The 23,420-nt window shown below is 56.3% G+C and overlaps 9 protein-coding genes across 9 annotated transcripts; all 9 read left to right on the forward strand.

The window, feature by feature from the left end:
• Positions 1-119: 119 nt before the first annotated feature.
• DL89DRAFT_219467 (MFS general substrate transporter) lies at positions 120-1,430 on the forward strand (the record flags this gene model as incomplete). Its single annotated transcript, XM_040884393.1, has 1 exon — positions 120-1,430. The coding sequence occupies one exon, from the start codon at positions 120-122 to the stop codon at positions 1,428-1,430; it is 1,311 nt and encodes a 436-aa protein (XP_040747146.1).
• A 260-nt stretch (positions 1,431-1,690) lies between these two features.
• DL89DRAFT_280453 (uncharacterized protein) lies at positions 1,691-5,883 on the forward strand (the record flags this gene model as incomplete). The annotated part of the gene is made up of 5 exons (XM_040889593.1): positions 1,691-2,234; positions 2,361-2,423; positions 2,555-2,716; positions 2,772-4,811; positions 4,846-5,883. The coding sequence occupies exons 1-5, from the start codon at positions 2,178-2,180 to the stop codon at positions 5,881-5,883; spliced, it is 3,360 nt and encodes a 1,119-aa protein (XP_040747147.1). The 5' UTR covers positions 1,691-2,177.
• A 572-nt stretch (positions 5,884-6,455) lies between these two features.
• Positions 6,456-8,360, forward strand: DL89DRAFT_263949 (uncharacterized protein). Its single transcript, XM_040886038.1, has one exon. It carries the CDS (start codon positions 6,838-6,840, stop codon positions 7,861-7,863), a length of 1,026 nt encoding a protein of 341 aa, XP_040747148.1. The 5' UTR covers positions 6,456-6,837; the 3' UTR covers positions 7,864-8,360.
• On the forward strand, positions 7,985-8,317 carry DL89DRAFT_219243 (uncharacterized protein; the record flags this gene model as incomplete). The annotated part of the gene is made up of 1 exon (XM_040884381.1): positions 7,985-8,317. The coding sequence occupies one exon, from the start codon at positions 7,985-7,987 to the stop codon at positions 8,315-8,317; it is 333 nt and encodes a 110-aa protein (XP_040747149.1).
• A 216-nt stretch (positions 8,361-8,576) lies between the features above and the next one.
• On the forward strand, positions 8,577-10,027 carry DL89DRAFT_289619 (pseudouridine synthase; the record flags this gene model as incomplete). Its single annotated transcript, XM_040889979.1, has 6 exons — positions 8,577-8,786; positions 8,842-9,308; positions 9,364-9,565; positions 9,606-9,773; positions 9,808-9,930; positions 9,971-10,027. The coding sequence occupies 6 exons, from the start codon at positions 8,577-8,579 to the stop codon at positions 10,025-10,027; spliced, it is 1,227 nt and encodes a 408-aa protein (XP_040747150.1).
• A 262-nt stretch (positions 10,028-10,289) lies between these two features.
• DL89DRAFT_289620 (allantoinase) lies at positions 10,290-11,723 on the forward strand (the record flags this gene model as incomplete). The annotated part of the gene is made up of 3 exons (XM_040889980.1): positions 10,290-10,475; positions 10,508-10,777; positions 10,815-11,723. 3 exons carry the CDS (start codon positions 10,290-10,292, stop codon positions 11,721-11,723), a joined length of 1,365 nt encoding a protein of 454 aa, XP_040747151.1.
• A 99-nt stretch (positions 11,724-11,822) lies between these two features.
• DL89DRAFT_6851 (signal recognition particle-containing protein) lies at positions 11,823-13,812 on the forward strand. The gene is made up of 2 exons (XM_040891977.1): positions 11,823-13,358; positions 13,419-13,812. Exons 1-2 carry the CDS (start codon positions 11,910-11,912, stop codon positions 13,509-13,511), a joined length of 1,542 nt encoding a protein of 513 aa, XP_040747152.1. The 5' UTR covers positions 11,823-11,909; the 3' UTR covers positions 13,512-13,812.
• Positions 13,548-14,659, forward strand: DL89DRAFT_6876 (Brix-domain-containing protein). The gene has a single exon (XM_040891978.1). It carries the CDS (start codon positions 13,652-13,654, stop codon positions 14,573-14,575), a length of 924 nt encoding a protein of 307 aa, XP_040747153.1. The 5' UTR covers positions 13,548-13,651; the 3' UTR covers positions 14,576-14,659.
• A 4,615-nt stretch (positions 14,660-19,274) lies between these two features.
• On the forward strand, positions 19,275-22,220 carry DL89DRAFT_219951 (uncharacterized protein; the record flags this gene model as incomplete). The annotated part of the gene is made up of 3 exons (XM_040884426.1): positions 19,275-19,469; positions 19,509-21,451; positions 21,515-22,220. Coding segments are annotated over 3 exons (2,844 nt in total), but the record flags the coding sequence as incomplete, so codon positions are not given.
• Between the last annotated feature and the right edge of the window lie 1,200 nt (positions 22,221-23,420).

Consider the following 23,420-nt stretch of genomic DNA (forward strand, 5'->3'; position numbering starts at 1 on the left):
TGGCACTTAGCCTTACTCTTCACCCCTACAAGTTTGTTATCTAATCTATAATGTCTGTCACCGAGACCGGGACTAAAACCGCTCTCGACGAGACCCTCACTGTGCAGGATTCAGGCGCTATGGAAGCTGTGCCAGATATCAACGAGCAGCCTATTTCCGAGAAAGCGCTTGAGGCTGGTGCAGGTGCAGAGAGTCACTCTAGTGAAGTGGCCAGTGGTAGTCCTGTTGCTTCCAACGAAGCAGCCGGTGGTGATTTGGCTTCATATACGCTTTCCAAGAAGCAGCTTTTTTGCGCAATTGCTAGCATAGGCATGCTGTTTTTTATTTCTGCTCTGGATGCAACCATCATGGCCAGCATTTATGTACCAATTGCCAGTGATTTTGACGCGCTAGGCCAGGCTGTCTGGATCATCACCACGTACATGCTATCGTCGACGATTGTACAGGCGATTATCGGCAAAATCAGCGACATCCTTGGCCGCGTTGAGACTATTTTAACCAGTATCGCTATATTTTTGGTTGGCTCCGTTCTCTGCGGGGCATCGCAGTCGATGAACATGCTCATCGCCAGCCGCACAATCCAAGGAGTCGGCGGTGGTGGAATCCTTGGTCTGGGGATGGTTGTATTAGGCGATCTTTTCAGCGAACGGGAGCGTGGCAACTACATTGGCGTGTTCAGTGCAATATTCACTATTGCCACCGTGGTCGGACCGGTGATGGGTGGCGGCATCGTCGAGCACGCTTCATGGCGAATCGTGTTCTGGATCAATATTCCAGTCTGTGTCATTGCCATGGCCCTGATCTTCTTCACGCTCAAGCTGCCAAAGACCAAGGGAACGTTCAAGGAGAAAATCAAGCGCATTGACTTTATCGGCTGTGTGTTGTTCACCATTGGAATGGTTCCTATTTTGCTTGGACTGTCTTGGGGTGGCCAACAGTACGAGTGGACATCGGCGCAGGTCCTGGCGTGTCTCATTTGCGGATTTGTCGTACTGCTTGTGTTTGGATATGTCGAGTACCGCTTTGTTGCTGACCCAATCATCCCAGTACGTCTTCTAGGAAACCGCAATGTCCTTTCAGCCTTAATGGCAGTGTTTGCCATAGGTGGAGTATCATTTGGGGCCCTTAATAACATTCCTGCCTGGGAACTCGCGATCAAGCACGCGTCAACTACGTCAGGTGGATTGCATCTTCTTCCTATGGCCCTTGGGGTTGTATTGGCATCGCCTCTGTGCGGCATCTATATCGCCAGGTCAGGTCGATTCCTCATACCGATTCGTGTTGGTGCAGTCCTTGCTGCAGCCGGTGCGTCCTTGCTTTTGCTGTACAAAGCGAGCACTGGCTTTGGAGAAAGGATTGTTTATCTATTTCTACTTGGGCTCGGCGTTGGTTTCGTGTCTCAGCCACCTCTGGCTTGTCTGTCAAGCTAGTGTTGCTGGCAAGCACATGGCAACAGTGACGACATCATATTCCTTTATTCGAACACTGGGTGGAATCCTGGCTACCAGTATTATAACCTCGATCCTGGACAGCCGCATCAAGACAGGTATCACCAGCTTGGTGAACGAATTCCCTACGCATGCGTCAGATATAGCGTCTACTCTTGGAGACCAGCGCAACATTTACAGTGATACTATTCCGCACGACATCCAGTCAAGAATCATCCATCTTTGGGCTGACAGCATGCACAGTGCGTTTTACGTATTTGTTGCATTTAGTGGAATATTGGTCATATTCTGTTCAGCAATTAGGCATGTCGATCTTGGCAAGGAACGCAAGAAAACAATTGAATGAATATACATTGAAGCAATCAATGCTTACAATATTCCAACAAGTTGATGTCCATGTTTGGCAAAATATCTAGTGTTGCGATGTGCCAATATTGCAAATATATATGGTACATAGTTCCATTACTATTTGCTATATGTGGTTCCAGATATATGGAGTTGCAAAGCTAACGAAAAAGGGAGGCGAGAGAAGGGAGAAAAGAAAACTATAGATGCCGCACGCTACCTTCTTTGAAGATTTCGTCGTTATGCGGTATCTGGGCGCATCGGCGAAGCGAGAGCTGCAGGCTGTGATTGTAATAATCACAGGCTTCCACCGGATATCTTCATCAATTCAGCGTGGGAGCCGCTCTCACTGTTGGTTGATGTGGCAACTAACATGGTGTCACCATGATTGCCATCACCGGCTGCGCAACAGTACTAACGTCTCTACCTAGATTTCCTTCTGTAGGTTCAAGTTGCAAAATCTACGTTAAAGAGGCAACTATATCCAGTGAAAGGCGGCGGAGTTAGCATAAGGCGGTGAGGTAATCATAGCAGTCTCTCGCTATAACTTCTTCTACTTGGGCGAAGGTTGACTGCTTCCCCGAGTGCATGTCGGGTTCAGGCGGTAAACCCGGCTGTCTAGTGTCTAGGGTAAGGGGCCAGCATCATTTCAGCAGCGAAAATCGCTGCATTCTTGGGTGTGTCGTGTCACTTGTTCTTTTACGCTTTTCCACATTTTTAGACAAATATAATATATTTTTTCTGCACTAATGCACCGCCAGCAATCTAATCGACAGCGGTTCCAGCAGCAGCAGCAACCACAGTTTGGACGACTTCCTGAAGATGAAATAGCGTCCAGTGAGGAGCGCAAAGAGCTTGCCTTGCGCCAGGCAGAAGGTACAAGTCTGCAAGCACTAGCGTGTGCTTTTCGAACACCACCCAGGGTGAATGCCTTTTCTCCAGGCATCTAGACTAATTGGCAATCCACATTTTCCGTAGATGCAATTTTGGCAACTTCCTCGGAGCCTCGAGGGGCTGAAGCGCCAGGACTTTAATCCGGTCTCGCTTGCATTGGAGATGATGGACTCAAGCTCGCTAGGAAAGAGCTACGACGAATTCCAGCAGTACCACATGCTCTTGAATGAGTCTTTGGACGGCATTGTGAATGAATACTATGGTGGGTTCAACAACTCGATTCTGACGTTCAGCGGGTTGCACGACAAGATCCAGGGCGCGTCAGGCTCGGTCAACCACGTCAAGAACAACTTGTACAAAGTACGGCGCATGATTACGGAGGAGCGCAGCAGCCTAGACCAGTTGTACACCAAGAGCAACCAACTGGGGTCGATTGTAGCCATCCTGGATCGCCTGGAGGAGATCAAGAGGTTGCCCGAGGAAATCGCAGGGTACGTGCGCGAGAAGAAGTTCTTGACTGCTGTCAGCAAACTTGTGCAAGATATGCAGTTTGTGTTGGACCCGGAACTGAATCCGATTGACGCGCTGGCTGGGCTGCGTCAGCAGCTGGAGAAGGAGAAGGCAGACTTGCTACAGATTATTATCGATGAGCTGCACAGCCACATTTACTTGAAGAGCCCATACTGCGAGCGCAAGATGGGTACCGAGGGCGAGGACGATGGGAGCTCTGAGGAAGCAGTCGACGGCAGCAATACTGGTAGCGGTAGCGCAAAGCCACGCAGGGCAGGTAGACGCGATGGCAGGCGTGCAAAGGGTGCCACAGCCAAGGGCAATTCTGCCAACGATAGCGGCGATGAGGACAACCCTGAGGCTGACTCGTTTGCATACGTCGAGATGCTTCTGGAGAGCCTGGTTACGCTCGACAACACGAGCGAAGCAATGCAGGAGATCAAGAGCTCGGTCAGCCTGGAATTGTCTCGTCTGATCGATGGTATCGTAGCCGAAGTCGAAGAGCGCAACAGGGCGCTGATTACAAAGACGAGCAGCAGTAGCAACCAGCAACAGCAGCAGTCCCAGGAGGAGACCATGGGCCAGGACACGGACCGCGAAATCTTGATTGACTTTGCACGCATACTGTTTGCCCGACTTGAAACTGTACTCGAGTACCACGACTTTGTGCTTGACGTTATGCATAGCATGGACCGCCGCGAACGGTATTCAATAGTTTCTTCGCCAGGTACCAGTAATGGCGTGCTGGGCGATCGGTCACGGCGCACGCGGCTGTACACAATCTTGGATGTGTGGAGTGCCATGAAAACCGAGATCCTGTCAATTCTTAAAGACTATCTGGTACCAGTCGATACTCAGGCCCTGAGCAATGTCGATATCACGCGTACCAGCGGCATGCGGTCAGGAATGAAGGACCTGTTCCATATGGAGAGCACTGACGAGATGGCGAGCGCAGTTGAATCCATGTACGCGCAGATCGAAAGCCGCTTCCAGGATATGACTGTATCGATTGCTGGCAAGCGTAAGGATATTGGTCTCACAACAGTTGTGGACGAGTACTCGGACCAGCAGAACGGGCTGCAGCACACGATGCTGGTGCCTGCCAACATAGACCATGCGCCGACGATGCTCAATCTGGCGTTGCAGTTCACCCGACGCATCCGGCCCATGCTGGCCACGGCTCTGACAGCAGCAATGGCGCGCCGCAGCATGCTTGCTGGCGACCAGGCATCGCAGAACCGCATGTCGATGCAGGTGCCTGGGTCTGGGTCCCCGAACAAGGAGCCTGAGGCTGAGGAATACTTGCATATTTTCTTCAAGAGCGTTTTTTTGCCGTGTGCTGAAGCACATGCAATGCGCAGGTTTGACGCGATCACCACCTCCAGCGATGCGTTCCAGGTCGACTTGAATACGCACTGGAATGGGCGGCCGATATTCCGCAGTGCTGCTGTTCTGGTGCCGCTGTTCCGCAGCTTCAGCCGACTGCTCAACAGCCTGAACCTTCTGCGCGGCGAGAACTGGAATATTCTGCTGCAGATGTCTGGCAGATTCTACGAGTGCTGCAATCGGCTGTTCCTGGAGACGGTCCACAACAAGAATTCCGAGTACACCAGCGTCAAATGGGCAAATTCCGACGAGTTTTTTGCAGCTATTTGACAGACGAATCAAGCTTATTGGTGCCCAGAACAAGTCACAGCTGGCAGTCGATACGGACAACGAGATCCGGCTCGAGGAGAGCCTGCGTACAGAGCGGTCGCTGAGCATTGACGAGCTTATCTTTGACGTCAAGCGGCTGGTGACGCTTGCGCAGCTGCATCAGACACTCGAGTGGCTGCTGATGCAGCTGACCAAGATCTCGGAAGACCGCGCCAAGGTTTTGGCCAAGAACCACGAAAAGGCGACGGCCGCGGCACTGCTCAAGAAGCACGAGGCTGACCGGGCTGAGCTGGTCGACAAGTACCACCGGCTGTCGGTCAAGTGTCTGATTGTGCTGCGTATCGAGGTGCGCGCACACTGTACGTATTATCTGGATCTTGCCACGCGCGAGGGAGACTACGCATCGGCCTTGATTGCCAACTCGATGGAGCCCGACACATACATTCAGTCACTCAACGCCGACATTTCTACGATCGAGGAGAAGATGGAGAGCTGCTTGCCAGCAGACCGCCTAAACCTGGTGTTTGGCGGTATCTCGATCCTGATGGCACACACGCTGATCACGAACATCCGGCATATCCGGCACTACAACGAATCGGGAAGTCGCAAGATGACGCGCAACATCCTGGCTCTGCAGCAGAACCTGACCAACATTGCGCTGCCGGAAGAGGGCGGACTGGATCGGGCGCTCAAGTTCTACGAGCTGTACAACCTCGGTGCAGACGGAATTCTCAAGCATATCGCAGACAATGGAGCCATGTTCTCGCTAGAAAACTACCGCCAGCTACTGGAGCTTATTTACAGCAACAGCGACGGACACAATGGTGGTCGTGTTGGAGGCAGCTCAGGGAGAGCCAGCAGTCTGCTGGAGGCACGGCTGTATGAACAGTATGAGGCACACGTGAGGAGGCTGCGCGAGCTTCTTTCACAAGCGCACAGCGGCGGAGCACGGCCTAGATCGGCAGTGCAGCAGCAGCAACAGGCAGCAGCACGGGCCCCACCAGTCCAGACGGCAGCCCTTCAGAAGTAGCAGCGGTCAGACCTTGCAGCGCCACTGAGACCGATGGTGTTTAGGTCGCAGGCGTGAAATGTGTAGCAAATACATTTGTTCTCGCTATAGCTTTAATATAGCGCCCTGTTCGAGCGTATCTTGCTGGCATTGGCAAGAGAGCACCGCCATGGCTCCAGGCCTGCGGGATCCCGCTCAAAAGATATGTTTTTTTGTTGCACGCTTCTAGGAGGGATCCAGCGGTTCACGATCCCCGAACAGCATGGCGTTGTTGACCCAACGAGGCACAGCAACAAAGCAGACCATTGGCAGATCAGCCAGTGGGTAATCCAATCTCCGCAGATTAGTACACGTGATGGGATCTATAAAGGAGCAGTCTGACGCGGGGAAGCTGATTGATCTCTCTCATTCTCTTTTTCATCCTAAAAATCAACAAAGGTACGAATCTATCGCCATTTATTTTTGGGCTGCGAATCGATCGTATCCATTGACGGAAGAGCGGCTACCAACGACGGGCGCGGGTTTGGGGAGCAAGCGGGATACGTGCATGCATGGATGGGCCTTTTATCTAAACACGTGTATCCTTTTGTAGATGAGAGACAAGTGGAAGAAGAAGCGTACCAGACGCCTGAAGCGCAAGCGCAGAAAGATGCGTGCCCGCTCGAAGTAAATTAATCACTTCGCCCGTTGGCTTGGCTCGCTGAGCACGTTTGCTCGTGCTCGAACGGCTGTGGTCAGCACCCTTTTCGTGGTGTGCAATGCACTTTTCACCCAAAAGACTATTGTTTTATAACAGCGGGTGCCTCCTTGTAGAGGGCCTGCTCGAATGAATAAATCATTGCGAAAAGTCAGCCCTGAGGTGTGAGAAGGCCATGGAACCATTTCTGTCGAACAATGCAGGCAGCGAATATATCGCAGGGGATGCTAGGACGGGGTTATGCACGGGTGGTGTGTTTTCCAACAGTGTCGCTTGTCATGTCCAGCTATCGTGCAGTAGCAGAAACCGATCCGGATCCATGGGGTGCTGTGGTGCAGTATCTCAAGGAAACGCGCGATCCTTCGGAGACAACAAGGTACACCCTATGCTCGGATGTCCAGCTCAGCAGCCCTCTGACCAATCCGCCATTTGTTGGCCGAGCAACGCCATTGCAGCTAGTCCGACAGCAGCAGCATCTGGAGAAAGCACCGGAGGCGGCAGAAACGCAGTCGTCTGAAGCAAGCGACGACATGGAGGATATCAGCTGGGCAATTGAGATGCTATCAGCGATCACTGACTATGATGCAGCAATACGTGTCTGGCAGCTCCCGAACGCAACGCTGCGGCGGGTATGTGATGCTGGTCTGGACGTGCACAATGCCAGTGGCCCAGCTCTTGCGCAGTTCATCAAATCCGTGCTATCAAACTCAGCAGTGAGCCTTGAGAACCAACATTACTTGCTAGGGCGTGCCGCTGCCAGCGAGTGGTTCTCCAGCCAGCAGGTGATTCCAGCTGTGGTACACAGCCAGCTTAGCGCAATGCTCTCAACACAGTCCATGACCATTGCACAGGGGCTGATTGCAAAGCTCATCGAAGAGCCGGGCAGATTGACAGGGCCGGCAGCAGGCTTGGCAGTAAAGCTGCTGAAAGCCGTGGATATGCCTATGGTGACCGTTATGTGGGTGTTGGGCGAAGTTGTTGCAGTGGCAAAGAAGAATTCGCGGGACTTTGCCGACAACGATGCATTGTGGACAATTGCTGAGGCAGCAATCAGTGCGCTACCGTCTGACGCTGTGTCCGGAGGCTGCGGGCTAGGTGCGCGATGGGCAGAGATGCTGCATGTAGTGGTGCCGGCGAACAGCAGGTCAAGGAAGTTGAGCGTGTGCATGCTCCATTTTGTCAACAAGTTCGGCGGACAGCTGACCAGTGCAGAGCTGGATCAGACCGTCTGTGCGGCGGGCGTGCTAGCTACGCCGCTGAAAAAGTCGATCGTGTCAGCAGCAAACAGGAAGCGGGCCAAATAACAAAATCGTGATCAAATCACGCGCCTTTTTATCTTCAGTAAATTTGCAGTTTTGCAGTTTTCTGCTCTTCAATTTCGCGCAATTCTCATTTCATAATCGCCCCTCCCTCTCTATACAAAGAATGTTTGGTTCCTTCCTAGGCGCGTTCAAGCCCACCATGGCGACACTCGGCGGCCGTGCGTGGCGGATTCCCTGGCGGCTGAGCAAGACGCGCAAGGCCAACGTGCGCAAGCGCCTGCGCGAGGTGGACAGCGTCGTCGATACGCTGCTGGCGTCGGGCGTGCAGTGCAAGCAGCTGGACGCGATCAAGGACATGCCGCGGGAGGCGGAGATGCTGGCGCGCGACAAGTACACGACGTTCTCGCGGACGGCCAAGAACCACCGGAAGGGAGTGCACAAAGTGCCACACTTCACAAAGCGGCCGATCCCGCGCACAACGCCGGCTGGGTTCTAAGGTTTTGAGGGCATTAAAAATACATGGACAGTTTGTATGCATCGAAGATCGAAAATGGGCATGTGTTGAGAAGAGCCCAAAATATTGCCTTTGGCGATGCTGGGAGGATATCGGGAGTGAGAGACGGGGCCGGCTGCGGTATGGTCGATTAGCATAGTCGAGGCATTTTATATTTTCTTGGTTCATGCTTGCACGAGTTCAGCGTGTACACGGGATATTCAGGATTTCAATACAGAGATACACGACCCGGCCACCAACAATGTCGCAGACGCCCGACTACGATTCCTGGAGCAAGGACGCGCTGATTGCCAGGATCCGATCTCTGGAGCAGCCTGCTGAGCAACCTGCCGAACAACCTGCCGAACAACCTGCCGAGCAGCCCACGGAGCCAGAACACGTGCTGGTCCGTAAAGCCAAGAAGCAGCGGCGTGCAGACAAGTTCAACTTTGACAGTTTCCCGCAGCGCAAAGTTGCCTTCAAGTTCAGCTACTTTGGGTGGCCCGTATCACGGGCTGGCGCGGCAGGGCAATGCACTGGCGAATGCAGAGAAGCGCGAGATCGAGGACGAGTACCCTACGGTTGAGGGAGAGCTGTTTAAAGCGCTTGCCAGATGCAAGCTGATTGCCAGTGAGGACGAGTGCGATTACTCTAGGTGCGGGCGCACGGACCGTGGTGTCAGCGGGTTTGGGCAGGTCATCGCCTTGTATGTGCGCTCAGCTGGCAAATTCCTGACTGAGGAGGAGGCTGAGGGCGATGATGTGTTCCGCGACGATCGCAATGATAGGCGGCCCGTGCGGTTGCCGGCGGATGACAAGGAGCTCCCGTATATCAACATGCTAAACAAGATACTGCCGGCAGAGATCCGGATCCTGGCGTGGTCGCCGGTAAGCCCCACATTTGACGCGCGCTTCTCGTGCCGGTGGCGGTTCTACCGGTACTTTTTCACCGAAAAGGGCCTGGACATTGCGCGCATGCAGGATGCGGCCCAGCGGTACCTCGGATCGCACGATTTCCGTAATTTCTGCCGATTGGATCCGGCAAAACAGATCAAAGAATTTTGAGCGCACCGTGATGGACATTGCGATCCGGCCGGTGCCAGAGCGTGTGTCGCTCGTGGGCGATTCGCAGAACCCAGCGTCGCGCTGGTGGCAGCTGGAGCTGCGTGGCACGGCATTCCTGTGGCATCAGGTGCGCTGCATGATGGCGGTCCTACTGATGGTCGGTCAGGGGCTCGAGGAGCCGAGTATTGTCGATACGCTGCTAGACGTTGAGGACAACTAATGGCAAGCCCGAGTACGAAATGGCGTCTGACTTGCCGCTGGTGCTTGCTGACTGCGCATATGACGAGGAGGATGTGCAGTGGATCCGCGTCAAGACACCCGGCACGGACATGGGCAATATGACGGTGCTGACGCGCGAGCTGTCGAGGCAGTGGGGTGAGTTGAACACGCAGGCCGTGATGGCCAGCGCCCTGACTGGATATTGTGCAGAACGCTGTGGTCCCCGTCGGCGATGGCCAGAGCCTGCCGTGGAACGAGTACAAGCCGGCGCCCAAGCCTGGTGGAGCAGATTTTATCCTGGGCGGAGGGAAGGTCAAGCATGTGGGCAAGTACGTGCCAATAGCTTCAACGCAAGCGGGCCGAGCCGGTTGAGGTGCGCAACCGGCTGTGGATGGAGCGCAAGGGCAGTAAGCGAGCAAAGAAAGAGTAGATCTTGGAAATTCGCCGCTATTTCCGTCTCAACCACTAGTGCGGGATGTTTTATGTGATCCTTAGAGCATAGTACCGTCGTTCCCCTCCCCTATTCTGTCTCGGTGACGCCTACTAGACTCTTTGGTAGAGATAAGACGGGGTGCCAGCAGCTATAAAAGAGCAGTCGTCTGTCTGCTTGTTCTCTCCCACAGGAGGCTCCTTTTTTCTCATCATCTGCCGATTCGACTCTACACGCTTTCTTCAGTAAATTATCGCACACCATGAGCCAGGAGACTGTTTTCACCGGCAAGCGCGTTCTTCTCAACTCGACATCCGAGGTCGGCCCCGCCACCATCTACGTCGATGGCGCGGGCAAGGTGGCTCGCATCGAGGCCGAGTACAGGCCCACTGGTGCTACCCTTGACGCCGGCGACAAGCTGCTGATGCCCGGAATCGTCGACGGCCACGTTCACATCAACCAAGCCCTGGCCGCACGCAGTGGGAGGGAGTCGTCACCGCCTCGCATGCTGCCGCTGCCGGTGGAGTCACGACCATCGTCGACATGCCGCTGAACTGCATTCCGTCGACCGTCACCGTTGATGCATACGAGCAGAAGCGCGACAGCTTCAAGGACGGCATGTGGGTTGACGTCGGCACATGGGGTGGGGTTGTTCCAGGCAACGCCCAGGACCTGGTCCCGATGCTGGCGGCTGGTGCCCGCGGCTTCAAATGCTTCCTGTGCGATTCTGGCGTTGCCGAGTTCCCACCAGTCAACGAGGAGCAGCTGCGCCTTGGCGATGACCGAGCTCAAGAAGGAGAGCGGGCTGATCATGTTCCACGCCGAGATGGAGACCGGCGCGACTGTCAACGAGGAGCAGGACCCGACTGCGTATAAGACCTTCTTGGACTCACGCCCGCCCAACATGGAGGTCAAGGCCATTGATCTTGTCATCAAGATGTGCCGCGAGTTTGCTCCCCACGTTCCCTGCCACATCGTCCACCTGTCGGCTGCCGATGCGCTGCCGGCGATCCGCGCCGCGAAGGCCGAGGGCCTGCCTCTGACAGTTGAGACATGCTTCCACTACCTGACCATCAGCGCCGAAGATGTGCCGGCCAAGAGCACCGAGTACAAGTGCTGTCCGCCCATCCGCAGCCAGGCGAACCGCGACAAACTCTGGGAGGCAGTCCTGGACGGAACCATTGACTTTGTTGTCTCGGACCACTCGCCCTGCACCCCCGATCTCAAGCTTCACCCGTGCTGCGGCGGCCACATCTCGCAGGGCTCCGTCGAGGGCGACTTTGTCAAGGCCTGGGGCGGCATCGCCTCGGTTGGCATTGGTCTGCCGCTGTTGTGGACTGAGGGCCAGCGTCGCGGCCTGAAGGTCCAGGATGTCGTGCGGCTGATCTCGGAGCGCACTGCTATCCACTCGGGTCTCAAGGACCGCAAGGGCCAGATTGCTGTCGGCCTGGACGCTGATTTCGTCGTCTGGAACCCCGAGGAGACCAACAGCATCACCAAGGACAAGCTGCACTTCCGCAACAAGCTCACTCCGTACCAGGAGCGCGAGTGCCAGGGATTGGTCCACCAGACCATAGTCCGCGGCAACGTCGTCTACGATATCTCCAAGACCGAGGACAACGCCGACTGGGAGGACAAGTTCTCAAAGAAGCCGCTCGGCAAGTGGGTCGACGGTGCCATCACTGCGCGCTACTAAAGCCCCCTCAACCATTTGTCCAATCAATACATGTCTCGTATAAATCATGTGACTCGGAGCAGCTGCCTAGTTTTTTTTCGCTGAAAGCTGGCTGAAGAGCAGCGAGTTTTCTCTTCTCCGTGTGCTCTCGCCAATTCACAATTACCTTTTATCCAAATCGTTCCACATATACTCTAATCCCACAGCATGGTTTTGAACGAACTCGGAGCGCGTATCAACGGCGCGCTGCAGGCGCTGTCGCGGGAGTCTGTCATTGACGACAAGGCTCTGGATGCGCTGCTGCGTGACATCTGCGGTGCGCTGCTCGAATCAGATGTGAATGTAAGGCTCGTGCAGCAGCTGCGGCAGAACGTCAAGAAGCGGGTAAATGTCGAGGAGCTAGCATCGAGCGCCAACAAGCGCAAGATAATCCAGACGGCGGTATTCGACGAGCTGTGCGGTCTGGTGGATCCAGGCGTGGAGCCGTGGAAGCCGCGCAAGGGCAAGCAGAACGTCATCATGTTTGTTGGTCTGCAGGGAAGCGGAAAGACAACGTCGTGTACGAAGCTGGCGGCATACTATAAGCGCAAGGGCATGAAGGTGGGGCTTGTGTGTGCCGATACGTTCCGTGCGGGAGCATTCGATCAGCTGAAGCAGAATGCGTCGCGCGTGCACATTCCGTACTACGGAAGCTATACTGAGGCGGACCCAGTGCAGATTGCGCGGGAGGGCGTGGACAAGTTCAAGGCCGACAAGTTTGACATTATCATTGTCGATACCAGCGGACGGCACAAGCAGGAGGCTGAGCTGTTTGCCGAGATGGTGCAGATTTCCCAGGCTGTGCAGCCCGACAACACGATCTTTGTGATGGACGGGACTATCGGCCAGGCAGCCGATGCGCAGGCGCGCGCCTTCAAGGAGTCGGTGGACATTGGGTCGATTATTATCACCAAGATGGATGGCCACGCCAAGGGCGGAGGTGCTATCAGTGCGGTGGCGGCGACCAGCAGCCCGATTATTTTCATTGGAACCGGTGAGCACATGCACGACCTGGATCGGTTCTCGGCACGGCCGTTTGTCAGCAAGATGCTGGGCATGGGTGACCTCAGCGGCCTGGTGGAGACCGTGCAGGATCTGCACCTGGAAAAGAACGAGGACATGATGAAGAACATTGTCAAGGGTGTGTTCACGCTCAAGGACATGCGTGACCAGCTGACAAACATCCTGAAAATGGGCCCGCTGAGCAAAATCATGGGCATGATGCCCGGCATGACGCCCGAGATGATGGCGGGCATGGATGCTGAGGAGAGCACGCGCCGGCTGCGCAGCTACATGTGTGTATTCGACTCGATGACGGAAGACGAGCTGAACAGCGACGGCAAGATGTTTACCGACGAGAAGCGGCTGCGGCGCGTGGCGCGCGGCTCGGGCGTGCGGCTAGTCGATATCCAGGCGATGCTGCACCAGCACCAGCAGTTTGGCCAGATGATCAAGCGGATGGGCGGGCCAAAGGGCATGCTGAGCAAGATGAACCCCAACATGATGCAGCAGATGGCCAAGAATCCGGCTGCAGCCATGAACCCGAATATGCTGAAGCAGATGGGCGGCATGGGCGGCATGCAGAAGATGATCCAGCAAATGGGCGGTATGGGCGGCGTGCAGGACATGATGAAGCAGATGATGGGAGGCGGCGGCGGCGGCGGCGGCATGGGCGGTATGCAGGAGATGATGAAGCAGATGATGGGCGGCGGCGGCATGCCTGGTCTTGGCGGATTCGGCGGAGCTGGCGGCAGCCGTGGACGTCGGTGAAATATCACCACAATCAGATCACTGGATTTGTTTGGGTTTTTTCTGCTCAGCACTTTTCTGCGGTTGCCCACACGAAAATTTTCTTTCTCTCTATTTAGCAGACAAAACTCCATATCGTACACACAAATTCGAAAGCAGCCATGCCTGACAATTCAGTGCCCAGCATTCGGCCCGCCGATGTCCGGAACAAGGCGCGGCGCGAAGAGATCTACGGAAAACAGAAGACACTGAAGGCCAAGGCGAAGCGGCAGAAGCGCAAGGAGATGAAGAGGGAGGAGGCGGAGAACCCCGAGCTGCGCGAGAAGCGGCTGCGCGAGAACGTGCCTGCCACGCAAGAGAACACTCGCGAGTTTGATGAGGCTGTTGTAGCCGATGCCGACGAGGAGGTGGCGAAGGACGAGGAAGAGGACGAGTTTGCACAGTACTTTAGCGGACAAACGCCCAAGGTGCTTATAACGACGACGCCGAATGCCGGTGGCAAGACAGTGTCGTTTGTGAAGGAGCTGCTGTCTGTGATTCCGAATCTCGAGTACATCAAGCGCGGCAAGAAGTTTGAGCTGCAGCAGATTATCCAGTTTTGCCGCAACCGCGACTACACCGACCTAATGGTGGTGTCCGAGGACCACAAGGAGCCGACGCACCTGACGATTGTGCATTTGCCAGAGGGCCCGACGGCACATTTCCGGCTGACGCGGATCAAGGGCGGCAAGGAGATCTCGGGCCATGCACGCGCGACGGCGCACCACCCAGAGCTGATTCTGAACCAGTTTACGACCCGCCTCGGCCACACTGTCGGACGGATGTTTGCTGCGCTGTTCCCGCAAGTGCCCGAGTTCCAGGGTCGCCAGGCGGTGACCTTCCACAACCAGAGAGACTTTATCTTCTTCCGCCGCCACCGGTATGTGTTTAGAAGCGGCAAGAGGGTTGATCTGCAGGAGATCGGGCCCAGGTTTACGCTGCGCTTGAGGTGGCTGCAGAAGGGCCTGTATGACCCGCTCAATGGCGAGTACGAGTGGATCTATAAGGCCGACCTGGAGACAAGTCGCCGGCGCGTGTTCTTGTAGGCGAACGCTTAGTCCTAGTAAATGATAGCACCTCAAGCTCTTGACAAGGCATTGTCCACGTGACTGCTGACAATCGCCACTCTGATCGTTAATTTTCACAATAATGCACAGACAACGCCAGCCCGTGGGGGAGATCGTCATCCCTATTTCCAGCCATTGCAGCGCATTCAGGATCCATCCGGTGCTCCACTCCTTGGCAAAGGCTTCCGAAAGTATACACGGGGAGGAGGGGATGTAAACACAGCGAGTGCAATGCCATGTGGGGCACACCATATCGATAAGCCATCATCGGCACCCACCCATGCGTGCGCATATGCGTAGCGTGATTTTATGTTCTTGGTGTGGCTGAGCCCCGAAATCGTATATAATTGCATTGGATTGTGCCAGAGCGGTATAAAGCCTGCAAGGCCAAAAGAAATTCGAGTTGCTTTGGAGACGGTGTTGACGAGAAGGAGCCCCCGGTTCTCCCGGGTTGAAAATTTTTTACGTCGTCTTGGCCTTGCTTCGTCCGGAAAAAGTGGTCCATGATTTTCCGTCTGTGGCCTGCATGTAACCCGTCGCGCACCATCACCTCCCCTCATCATTAGCGCTTATTTTTTGAAAGTCAGCTGAGACCGGGCATGCACTCGTCCCCTTGGAGCCCCCAAGTATGCTGGCGACTCGCGGGCCATGGCTCGCAAAAATGCCGTTGGCGCGCCTACTGGGCCATTGGAGCGCCATCGTCGTTTCTGGAGCCGGCTCCTTCGCCGATTTTTCGACTATGATGTGTTGCTTTTCTATAACCCCCTCAAGCCATTATCCTGACTACCCAATCACAATGCCGAGAAAATAGGAAAGCCCGCGAAAATCTTGAAAAAACTCATGGACGCGGGTCGCAACCCGCATCAGCCGGGCAGCCGGGCCCCTCCCCCCTGACAAGCAAAACTTGGTGTTAAAAAAAAGAATTGCGTTCGCCTCGCGAGTTCTCCTTTCCGTCCACGAAATTTTTCGTTCTCTGCCGTTTATTCCTCTCTTTTTCCCACAGTTTGTTTTCGCTCCTATACTTTCGATATCGGTTTTAGCGCACACTTTTGGCGCGATTTCGCAGTTGTCAGAAACCGGTCCACAGCCTAATTTCGCATTTGGTCCCGGCAAATTTCAAACCTCGTATATTATCTTTCTCGCCGCGTGGGCCTAAACCGCTAGTGTCTCCCTGGCGCGTTGAAGCTAAATTGCTAAACACCAGATCTTCAACCACCGCCCTTTTCTTAAATTTCGGTCCAAGAGCCCTGACACCACGGTCACCGCTTCTGAGTCCTTTAGCCTGGCACTCGGGATAAAAAAGACATTAGGCGTGCCCTGTGAACCACAGAAGGCATACACTTCTCCCCATCAATCGCCATCATCTGCGAAATAGGAGACATCATCACAGGTCTCGGCGGGTTTTTCGTGTCGTCGTTTGCTGCAGAGTAAATACATCCGGAAAATTGCTCAATAGCCCCAGAGCGTCCTTATTTCAGTGTCCCCACCACCATCTTTCTCTCCTTCCTGCCTCCATTTTCTGTTGCACTTTTTTCTGTGATTTATACCTTCCCCTTTCCACCTGTCCTCAGATAACGCAAGGGGCTAGGCTGATTATACACCATGTCTTACGACCGCACATCTAACAGCGACGGCTCCGGTGCCCACAACCTCAACCGCATCCTGTCACCAGGCGCCAATAGAAGCGGTGGTGAGGACGGGTCTGTTGACCACCACTACCAGCAGCAACCGCAACCGCAACCACAACCGCAGCAGCAGGACGGAGCGTACCGGCAACCGGCAAATTATCAACCTGCAGATGCGCCTGGATACCGGCAGACAGCACCCACCTACAGCAGCCCACGGACGCAGCCGTACCATCAGCACGGGTACTCTCATGGTGGCGATGATTACGCTCACTACAGCAGGGCTGGGTATGAGTACCCTCGACAGCAACAGCAACAGCAGCAGCAAGAACAAGAACAAGAGCAACAACAGCAGCAGCAGCAGCAGCAGCAGCAGCAGCAGCAGCAGCAGCAGCAGCAGCAGCAGCAGCCTTCTAGCAGCCGGGAATACGCACAGGACAATCGTGCCTACGAATATGCGAACCAGCAGCAGGCATACCAAGATCAGGCACATGCTGACTATGCAGGTTACCGGCAAGAGCCATATAGTTCGCGGCAGCGCGACTATGATTACGAGGCACAGCGGTACGCATATGACTATGACCGGCGGGAAGCTGGCTGGCAGGGGTACGCCCAGCAGACCTCTGGGTACCGGTCGGACCACCACAACCACCACTACCAACAGCAGCAGCAGGACGAGTACTATGCACGCTACGGATACAGCCAGCCGGCCACATCATCGTACGGCCAACATTCAATCAGCTCCGGCAATGGCGCTGATGGCCCGCACCATTCGACCAGCTACTATGATCGGTACCCGCAGACCAGCGGGGCGGCCGACGGAGGTGCTACCGCAGGATATGGATACCGCAATTCGCAGAGCGAGATGCATGTGTCAGGTCCAGAATACAGCTCAGTAGCACCAGCAGCTGGGGACACTGCGTACCGATCACACTCGACGTATCCAGCTGGATATCCAGAGTCCAGCTACGCACAGGACAGCCAGATACCTGACCGCAGATACAATCTCGACATGCACCTGAACCGGCAGGCTGGTACCCAGGGGTATGAGTACACTACACCGGATCCTGCACGTCAAGCCTATAACGGACGCACCCCCGATCCTGCAGGAGCAACACCACAGCCGCAGCAATACCAGCGGTCGTCAAATCCGCCGCAGGGCTCGTCCGCATACGGAACAAACCCAGGATATACTGTGGAGATGGGCTACTATGTAAGTCAAGTGCACGGTAACTGCCACTGCCAGTGCGTGTGAATGAGTGCATGTAAACGAAAATGGAGTTTCGGGTTACTGACGCTTCTACGACATTTTACATTTTTAGGGCAGCAACGATCGGGTAGGGTCTGTTGAGAGGACTGGGCATGGGCAGCAGTCATCTGGATTTGGTATTGCCTCGCTTTTAGCTGACCGACCATCGTCAACATCAGCCCAGCAGCAGTACCACCAACACGACCAGCACCAGGCAGACTACGACTACCAGTACAGCAACGGCAGCTACGGTAGACACGGGCATTATGATCGGGCTGGCAGAGAGTACCGGAGCCCAGTGCCACCTGGATCAGGATATGCGGATACTCAGGCGCGCTACCAGCCGCAGGGCGAGCCTCATGCGGATTCGCACAGAATGATGTCGATCTCGCAGCTGGTTGGGAACAGTGCAGAGGCAGCAGGCGAACAAGCAGAATATGCGCACCGCACTTCGTCTGCATTCCAGCGCTACACACCGCCCCCGCCCTCGTCGCATTATCACAACCATCCGCAGGCTGGCTACTTCGAGAACTACCCCGGCCAAAATCCCATCCCAGAGGACCAGATAGAGCAGCAGCAGCAACAGCAGCAGCAGGAGCAAAGTGGACCACCCATGCGGTCAGAGTGCGATTCCGGCCGGTCGCCTGATGTACCACTGGCCAAGCGGCAGTCCACCTGGCATGCGAAGCAGCAGGGCCCCATCGTGGTATCTGACGACGACGCTACGCCCGCGCTGCCTCCGGCGTCCGCAGGAAAGGCGGGTGAGCCGATGGCCGCCTTTAGCGACGAGGACAGCCAGCCGTTGGCCAACCGCACAGCGAGCGGCCTGACTCTTGATCAGCCCAAGCCGCCTCCTGCGAAGCGCCGTCGCCAGTCGCGTGCGCAAGGCACCCGCCGCCGGACTTCCACTTCTGCAGGCACGGCCGCTCAAAGCAACAATGCCACAGGCGACGACAGCACTGCCAACAGCACCAAGGGTAGTAGCCGACGCAAGACGGGTCGCAAGGGCCGCGGATCCAAGAAGGTTGAGCTCAGCAGCCAGTTTGTCTACGACGAGGATGCCGATGAGGACGATCCGTCGGTGCTAGAGCAGAACGCATCCGCCTTTGATGGTAACGGATATACACACAGGTCCACTGGCGACCAGGAGGTAGCAGTGCCTAATGCCGACGAGGGCGACGGTGCAGCAGCCGTGACAACGACCACTGCCATCCACCGCAGCCTCGAGAACGGCGACTCCAGCGTTGATCAGCATGTGCAAGAGTACATCCAGCACGTGCGGCAACGCAACTCTCGTGCCATTGAGAAGTACGAGGAGAAGTCGCGGCAAAAGTATGAGCGCATGCAGGAGCACATCATGCGCAAGTACGGCCCGTATCTGCAGCGGTACACTGACCATATGGAGGGTACTCGCAACACGCAAGATGAGAGCTACCACCAGCCATCGGGCTTGCCGCGCGAGGACGAGTACGATCTAATGGACGACGTTCACGACCAGATGCCTGGATCACGCAAGCGCAAGAACGGGCCACACCACCGTCGCAACGCCAGCCAGTCGACGCGTCGTGGGCAGAACGGCTATCGGGGTGAGAGTGGCGAATTTGACTCGCCGTTTGCTGTGTCGCAGCTCGGCTCAATGCAGCCGCCAGCGATGGGCTACTTTACCCCGTCTCGGCCTGCGTCGCCTGGCGTGGTCGACGATGGGCACGATGCGCAGTACGACTATGGCTACCGCCGCAACGACTCCCCTCTGTCGGACATGCGTGGCATTGAGCCGCATATGACCGAGGAGGAAATCGCGCAGATGCGTCGCGAGGACGAGGCTCAGCGTGAGAGCGATGGACGCAAGAGCATGTGGGCACACATTGCCGTCGACTACATTCCGAGGGCTTACCGGCACATGCAGGCGAATGTTGTTCTGCGCAACGGCAATCTGCTCAAGATCTCCCAGCTGGCGCAGCGCGAAATCCGCCGCATCTATGGGCCACCGTCCACGCGTGTCATCCAGCTCAACCCGCATCAGCCGACGTATATCCAGAGACCACCCAAGGAGCTGCTGACAAGGGCTCGGCGCAGCATGCGCGAGATGCTGATGTTTTGGAAGCGGCATGAGAAGGAGGAGCGTGAGATGCGCAAGCGCGCGGAGAAAGAGGCGATTGACCGCCAGCGCCAGGAGGAGGAGGCGCGTGAAGCCAGGCGACAGGCGCGCAAGCTCAACTTCCTGATCACTCAGACTGAGCTGTACAGCCATTTCATTGGCGACAAGATCAGCGGCGGATCCAAGGGCAGCACCGACAAGGCAGACGGACCGAGCAGCGCATCCACTGCGTTCGGCGAGCTCGACTTTGATGAGGCCGACGATGCATCGATCCAAGCCCACGCTAAGCTCAGCGCCCAGAATGCTTTGGCGCAGCAGCAGGAGAAGACACGTGAGTTTGACGCCCAGCGCAAGGAGCAGCTGGCCGAGCAGCAGGGCGAGGCTGCTGACAGCAATGTAGCCAGTGCACTCGATGCGATGGACTTCCAGCAGCCCGAGACCCTGTCTGGTACCGAAGTGGCGCAGCCGCACATGCTTATGTGCCAGCTCAAGGAGTACCAGCTCAAGGGCCTGAACTGGCTGGCCAACCTGTACGAGCAGGGCATCAACGGCATCCTGGCTGACGAGATGGGTCTTGGCAAGACAGTGCAGTCGATCTCGCTGCTGGCGTACCTTGCTGAGACACACAATATCTGGGGGCCGTTCATGGTGGTTGCGCCCGCTTCGACGCTGCACAACTGGCAGCAGGAGCTGACGCGGTTCGTGCCCGAGTTCAAGGTCCTGCCGTACTGGGGCTCGCAGAAGGACCGCAAGGTGCTGCGCAAGTCACTGTATAACCCGCAGAACCTCTCGCGCAAGGACTCTGCATTCCACGTACTGGTCACCTCGTACCAACTGGTGGTCTCGGATGAGTCGTACCTGAACCGCGTCAAGTGGCAGTACATGGTGCTGGACGAGGCGCAGGCGATCAAAAGCTCAACTTCGGCACGTTGGAAGACGCTGCTTGGCTTCCACTGCCGCAACCGGCTGCTTTTGACGGGTACACCCATCCAGAACAGCATGCAGGAGCTGTGGGCGCTGCTGCACTTTATCATGCCGACGCTGTTTGACTCGCACGAGGAGTTCAGCGAGTGGTTCTCGCGCGATATCGAGGCGCACGCCGAGAACCGGTCGGTGATGAATCAGCACCAGCTGCACCGTCTACACATGATTCTGAAGCCGTTTATGCTGCGACGCAACAAGCGGCACGTGCAGCACGAGCTGGGCGAGAAGATCGAGCACCTGGTGCCGTGCGATCTGACACAGCGGCAAAAGATCATGTATCGCGGCCTCATGAGCAAGATCTCGGTTCCTGAGCTGCTGGAGCGGGTGCAGAACGGCGGCAATGGATCGCGTGGTGGTAAGGACGACTCGGACGAGAGCCTGATGAACCTGGTCATGCAGTTCCGCAAGGTCTGCAGTCACCCGGAGCTGTTTGAGCGTGCTGAGGTCGAGAGCCCCTATGTCTGTGGGTCGTTCCCGACCACGGGCTCGCTGATCCGCGAGGGCGATGAGCTGTGGTGCAGCTACGCAACACGTAGCCTACTCGAGTTCAAGATGCCCAAGCTCCTGTACCGCGACTCGCCCATGCTACCCAATGTGCTCACGGTGCGTGACCACATTCTCAACAACAGGCTGTCGCTGTGGACGCCAGAGAACATTGCGTCGCAGCAGTCGGAGTCCAGCCTGATGTCGCTGCTCCGTCTGTGTACACCGTCAGCGAGCATCGCCACCAGGGCATTCTCGGGTTCGTTGGCGCAGCGGCTAGACGACATTGAAGCCGTCGATGCCAAAGAAAGCGGTCTGCGACAGAGCCTGCTGATGTCTGGCCATGACAGTGATGAGGTTCCAGACTCGCTGCGCTATGCTGCCCAGGGATCGGCTCTGCATGTGCTGAGCAACTTGTTCACGCGGGAGAACCTGGCAGTGTCACCCAACCTGCGCGGTCTGGCACAAATCACAGCCAGCGAGTTTGCTCACTCGCTGCTTAGTATTGTGCCGCCAGCGTACAAGCCGCCAGCTGTAGCCCCACCAATCGAACTAGCGGTCAGCGACCGGTCCGCAGCCTGGGAGAACGCCGACTACATGCTGCTCAACCCGCTGGCATCACGCATCACGGGTGGCAAGACGTTTGCGAGCGACGATTGGACGCGGCCGTTCCGGGCACAGGGCGGCAGCGATATCTGGATGCCATCGATGGACAAGCTGATTCGGTACTCGGGCAAGATGGCTGTGCTGGACAAGCTGCTGACGCGGCTGAAGGCTGAGGGCCACCGGGTGCTGCTCTACTTCCAGATGACCAAGATGATTGACCTGTTCGAGGAGTACCTTGCCTACCGCAAGTATACGTATCTGCGTCTGGACGGATCGTCCAGGATCTCCGACCGCCGAGACATGGTTATGGACTGGCAGACACGCGACGACATCTTCATTTTCCTGCTCAGCACGCGCGCTGGTGGCCTTGGCATCAACCTGACTGCAGCTGACACGGTCATCTTCTTTGAGAGCGACTGGAACCCGACCGTCGACAGCCAGGCTATGGACCGTGCCCACCGGCTGGGCCAGACCAAGCAGGTGGTTGTGTACCGACTGATCACCCGTGGTACTGTCGAAGAGCGGATTCTGCAGCGTGCGCGGCAGAAGGACGAAATCCACCGCATGGTCATTGCTGGCGGCGACCAGAAGAGCGCCGCAGCTATATCGACGATACGGTCGGGCGACGCCGAAGCCGATGGTGAAACATTCGGTGAGGGATTCTCGTCCAACTTTGAGATGAACTCGAAGGAGCTTGTCACTCTGCTGCTCGACGAGGCTACCGATGACGATGACAAGGTGCGCAACGAGCGGCTGGTGATGGAGCGGCTCGCCCAGGCCACTTCCAATCGACTGTACAGCAGCTTTCCACTCCCAGGCGTGCCGAATGTGCCTGCTGTCGACGGCCAAGAGCCATGGGAGACGGCCATTGTGCTGCCGCCGCCAAGACCCATTGAGGAGTTGCCCGAGGTCACGGGCGCTGCTGATGCTGTGCTGGACGCGGCGATCCAGAAGCAAAACGACCAGGAGGCTGAGCGTCAAAAGATGCAGCTCCTGCTGAAGCGCGGCGGACCCGGGTCGCGCGGCAGCCGTGGGCGACGTGGTGGATTGCAGCCGCGCGAAAAGCGCAAGCCTAGGGCGCGCAAGAGCAGCACTGTAACCAGCCGCAGTGGCTCTCGTGCTGGCACGCCAGAGCCAGCAGCCAAGCGCACCCGCACGAGTGTTTCGGCCAAGAACAGCGCGGCAGCGACGCCCAAGGAATCGCAGGCCTCGACACCGGCGCCCACGTCGGCCCTGGCTGTCAGCACGTCGGCGTCATCGTCGACGTGAGCCTCTTTCCACAAAGAGCAGCAGGCTGTGTTAATACCTTTTTGAACAGTATATTTTCTGAATAGACAGCCAACAGGCCTGGCTTTCGAGAACCACCCAACTTGTCGGACAGACTCTGCAGTGAGGTTTCGAATGGCGATGGCTGCATCCCTGCCAAAGTCTTGCATGCCTCAGAGTCTGTCTCAGCACCTTGACAGTCAGACGTGACTCGCCAGCCCGGCGGCCACTTTCTTTCATCGGATCGTACCTTCGGTGCTGGATCTCTTGCCAGCCATTGTTCCCAGCCATTGTTGGCTGCTTCGAGACGGGCCTGTGTATGTATGAGTAACAGCTCCCCGGCTCTACGCAGTCAAATCCAGCCTTCTCTCTACCCGCTGCTTATTCTTGGCTGCCCGTCTCAGCGACGCATGCGCTTTGGCCACAATAGCCTGCTGCTGGCCGTTGGGTGACTGCCGTGTGATGCAGAGTTTCTGGGTATCTCGATATCGCACCCTACTCCCCCTCTTTTTT

Source organism: Linderina pennispora, assembly GCF_002104995.1.
Source record: "Linderina pennispora strain ATCC 12442 chromosome Unknown DL89scaffold_1, whole genome shotgun sequence".
Lineage (NCBI taxonomy): Eukaryota > Fungi > Kickxellomycota > Kickxellomycetes > Kickxellales > Kickxellaceae > Linderina > Linderina pennispora.

Coding starts and splice junctions, on each gene's coding strand:
- DL89DRAFT_263949 (XM_040886038.1), top strand. CDS start 6,838: ATGTCCAGCTATCGTGCAGTAGCAGAAACCGATCCGGATCCATGGGGT.
- DL89DRAFT_6851 (XM_040891977.1), top strand. CDS start 11,910: ATGGTTTTGAACGAACTCGGAGCGCGTATCAACGGCGCGCTGCAGGCG. Junction 13,359..13,418: donor AAATGGGCGGTATGGGCGGC/GTGCAGGACATG, acceptor GGCATGGGCGGT/ATGCAGGAGATGATGAAGCA.
- DL89DRAFT_6876 (XM_040891978.1), top strand. CDS start 13,652: ATGCCTGACAATTCAGTGCCCAGCATTCGGCCCGCCGATGTCCGGAAC.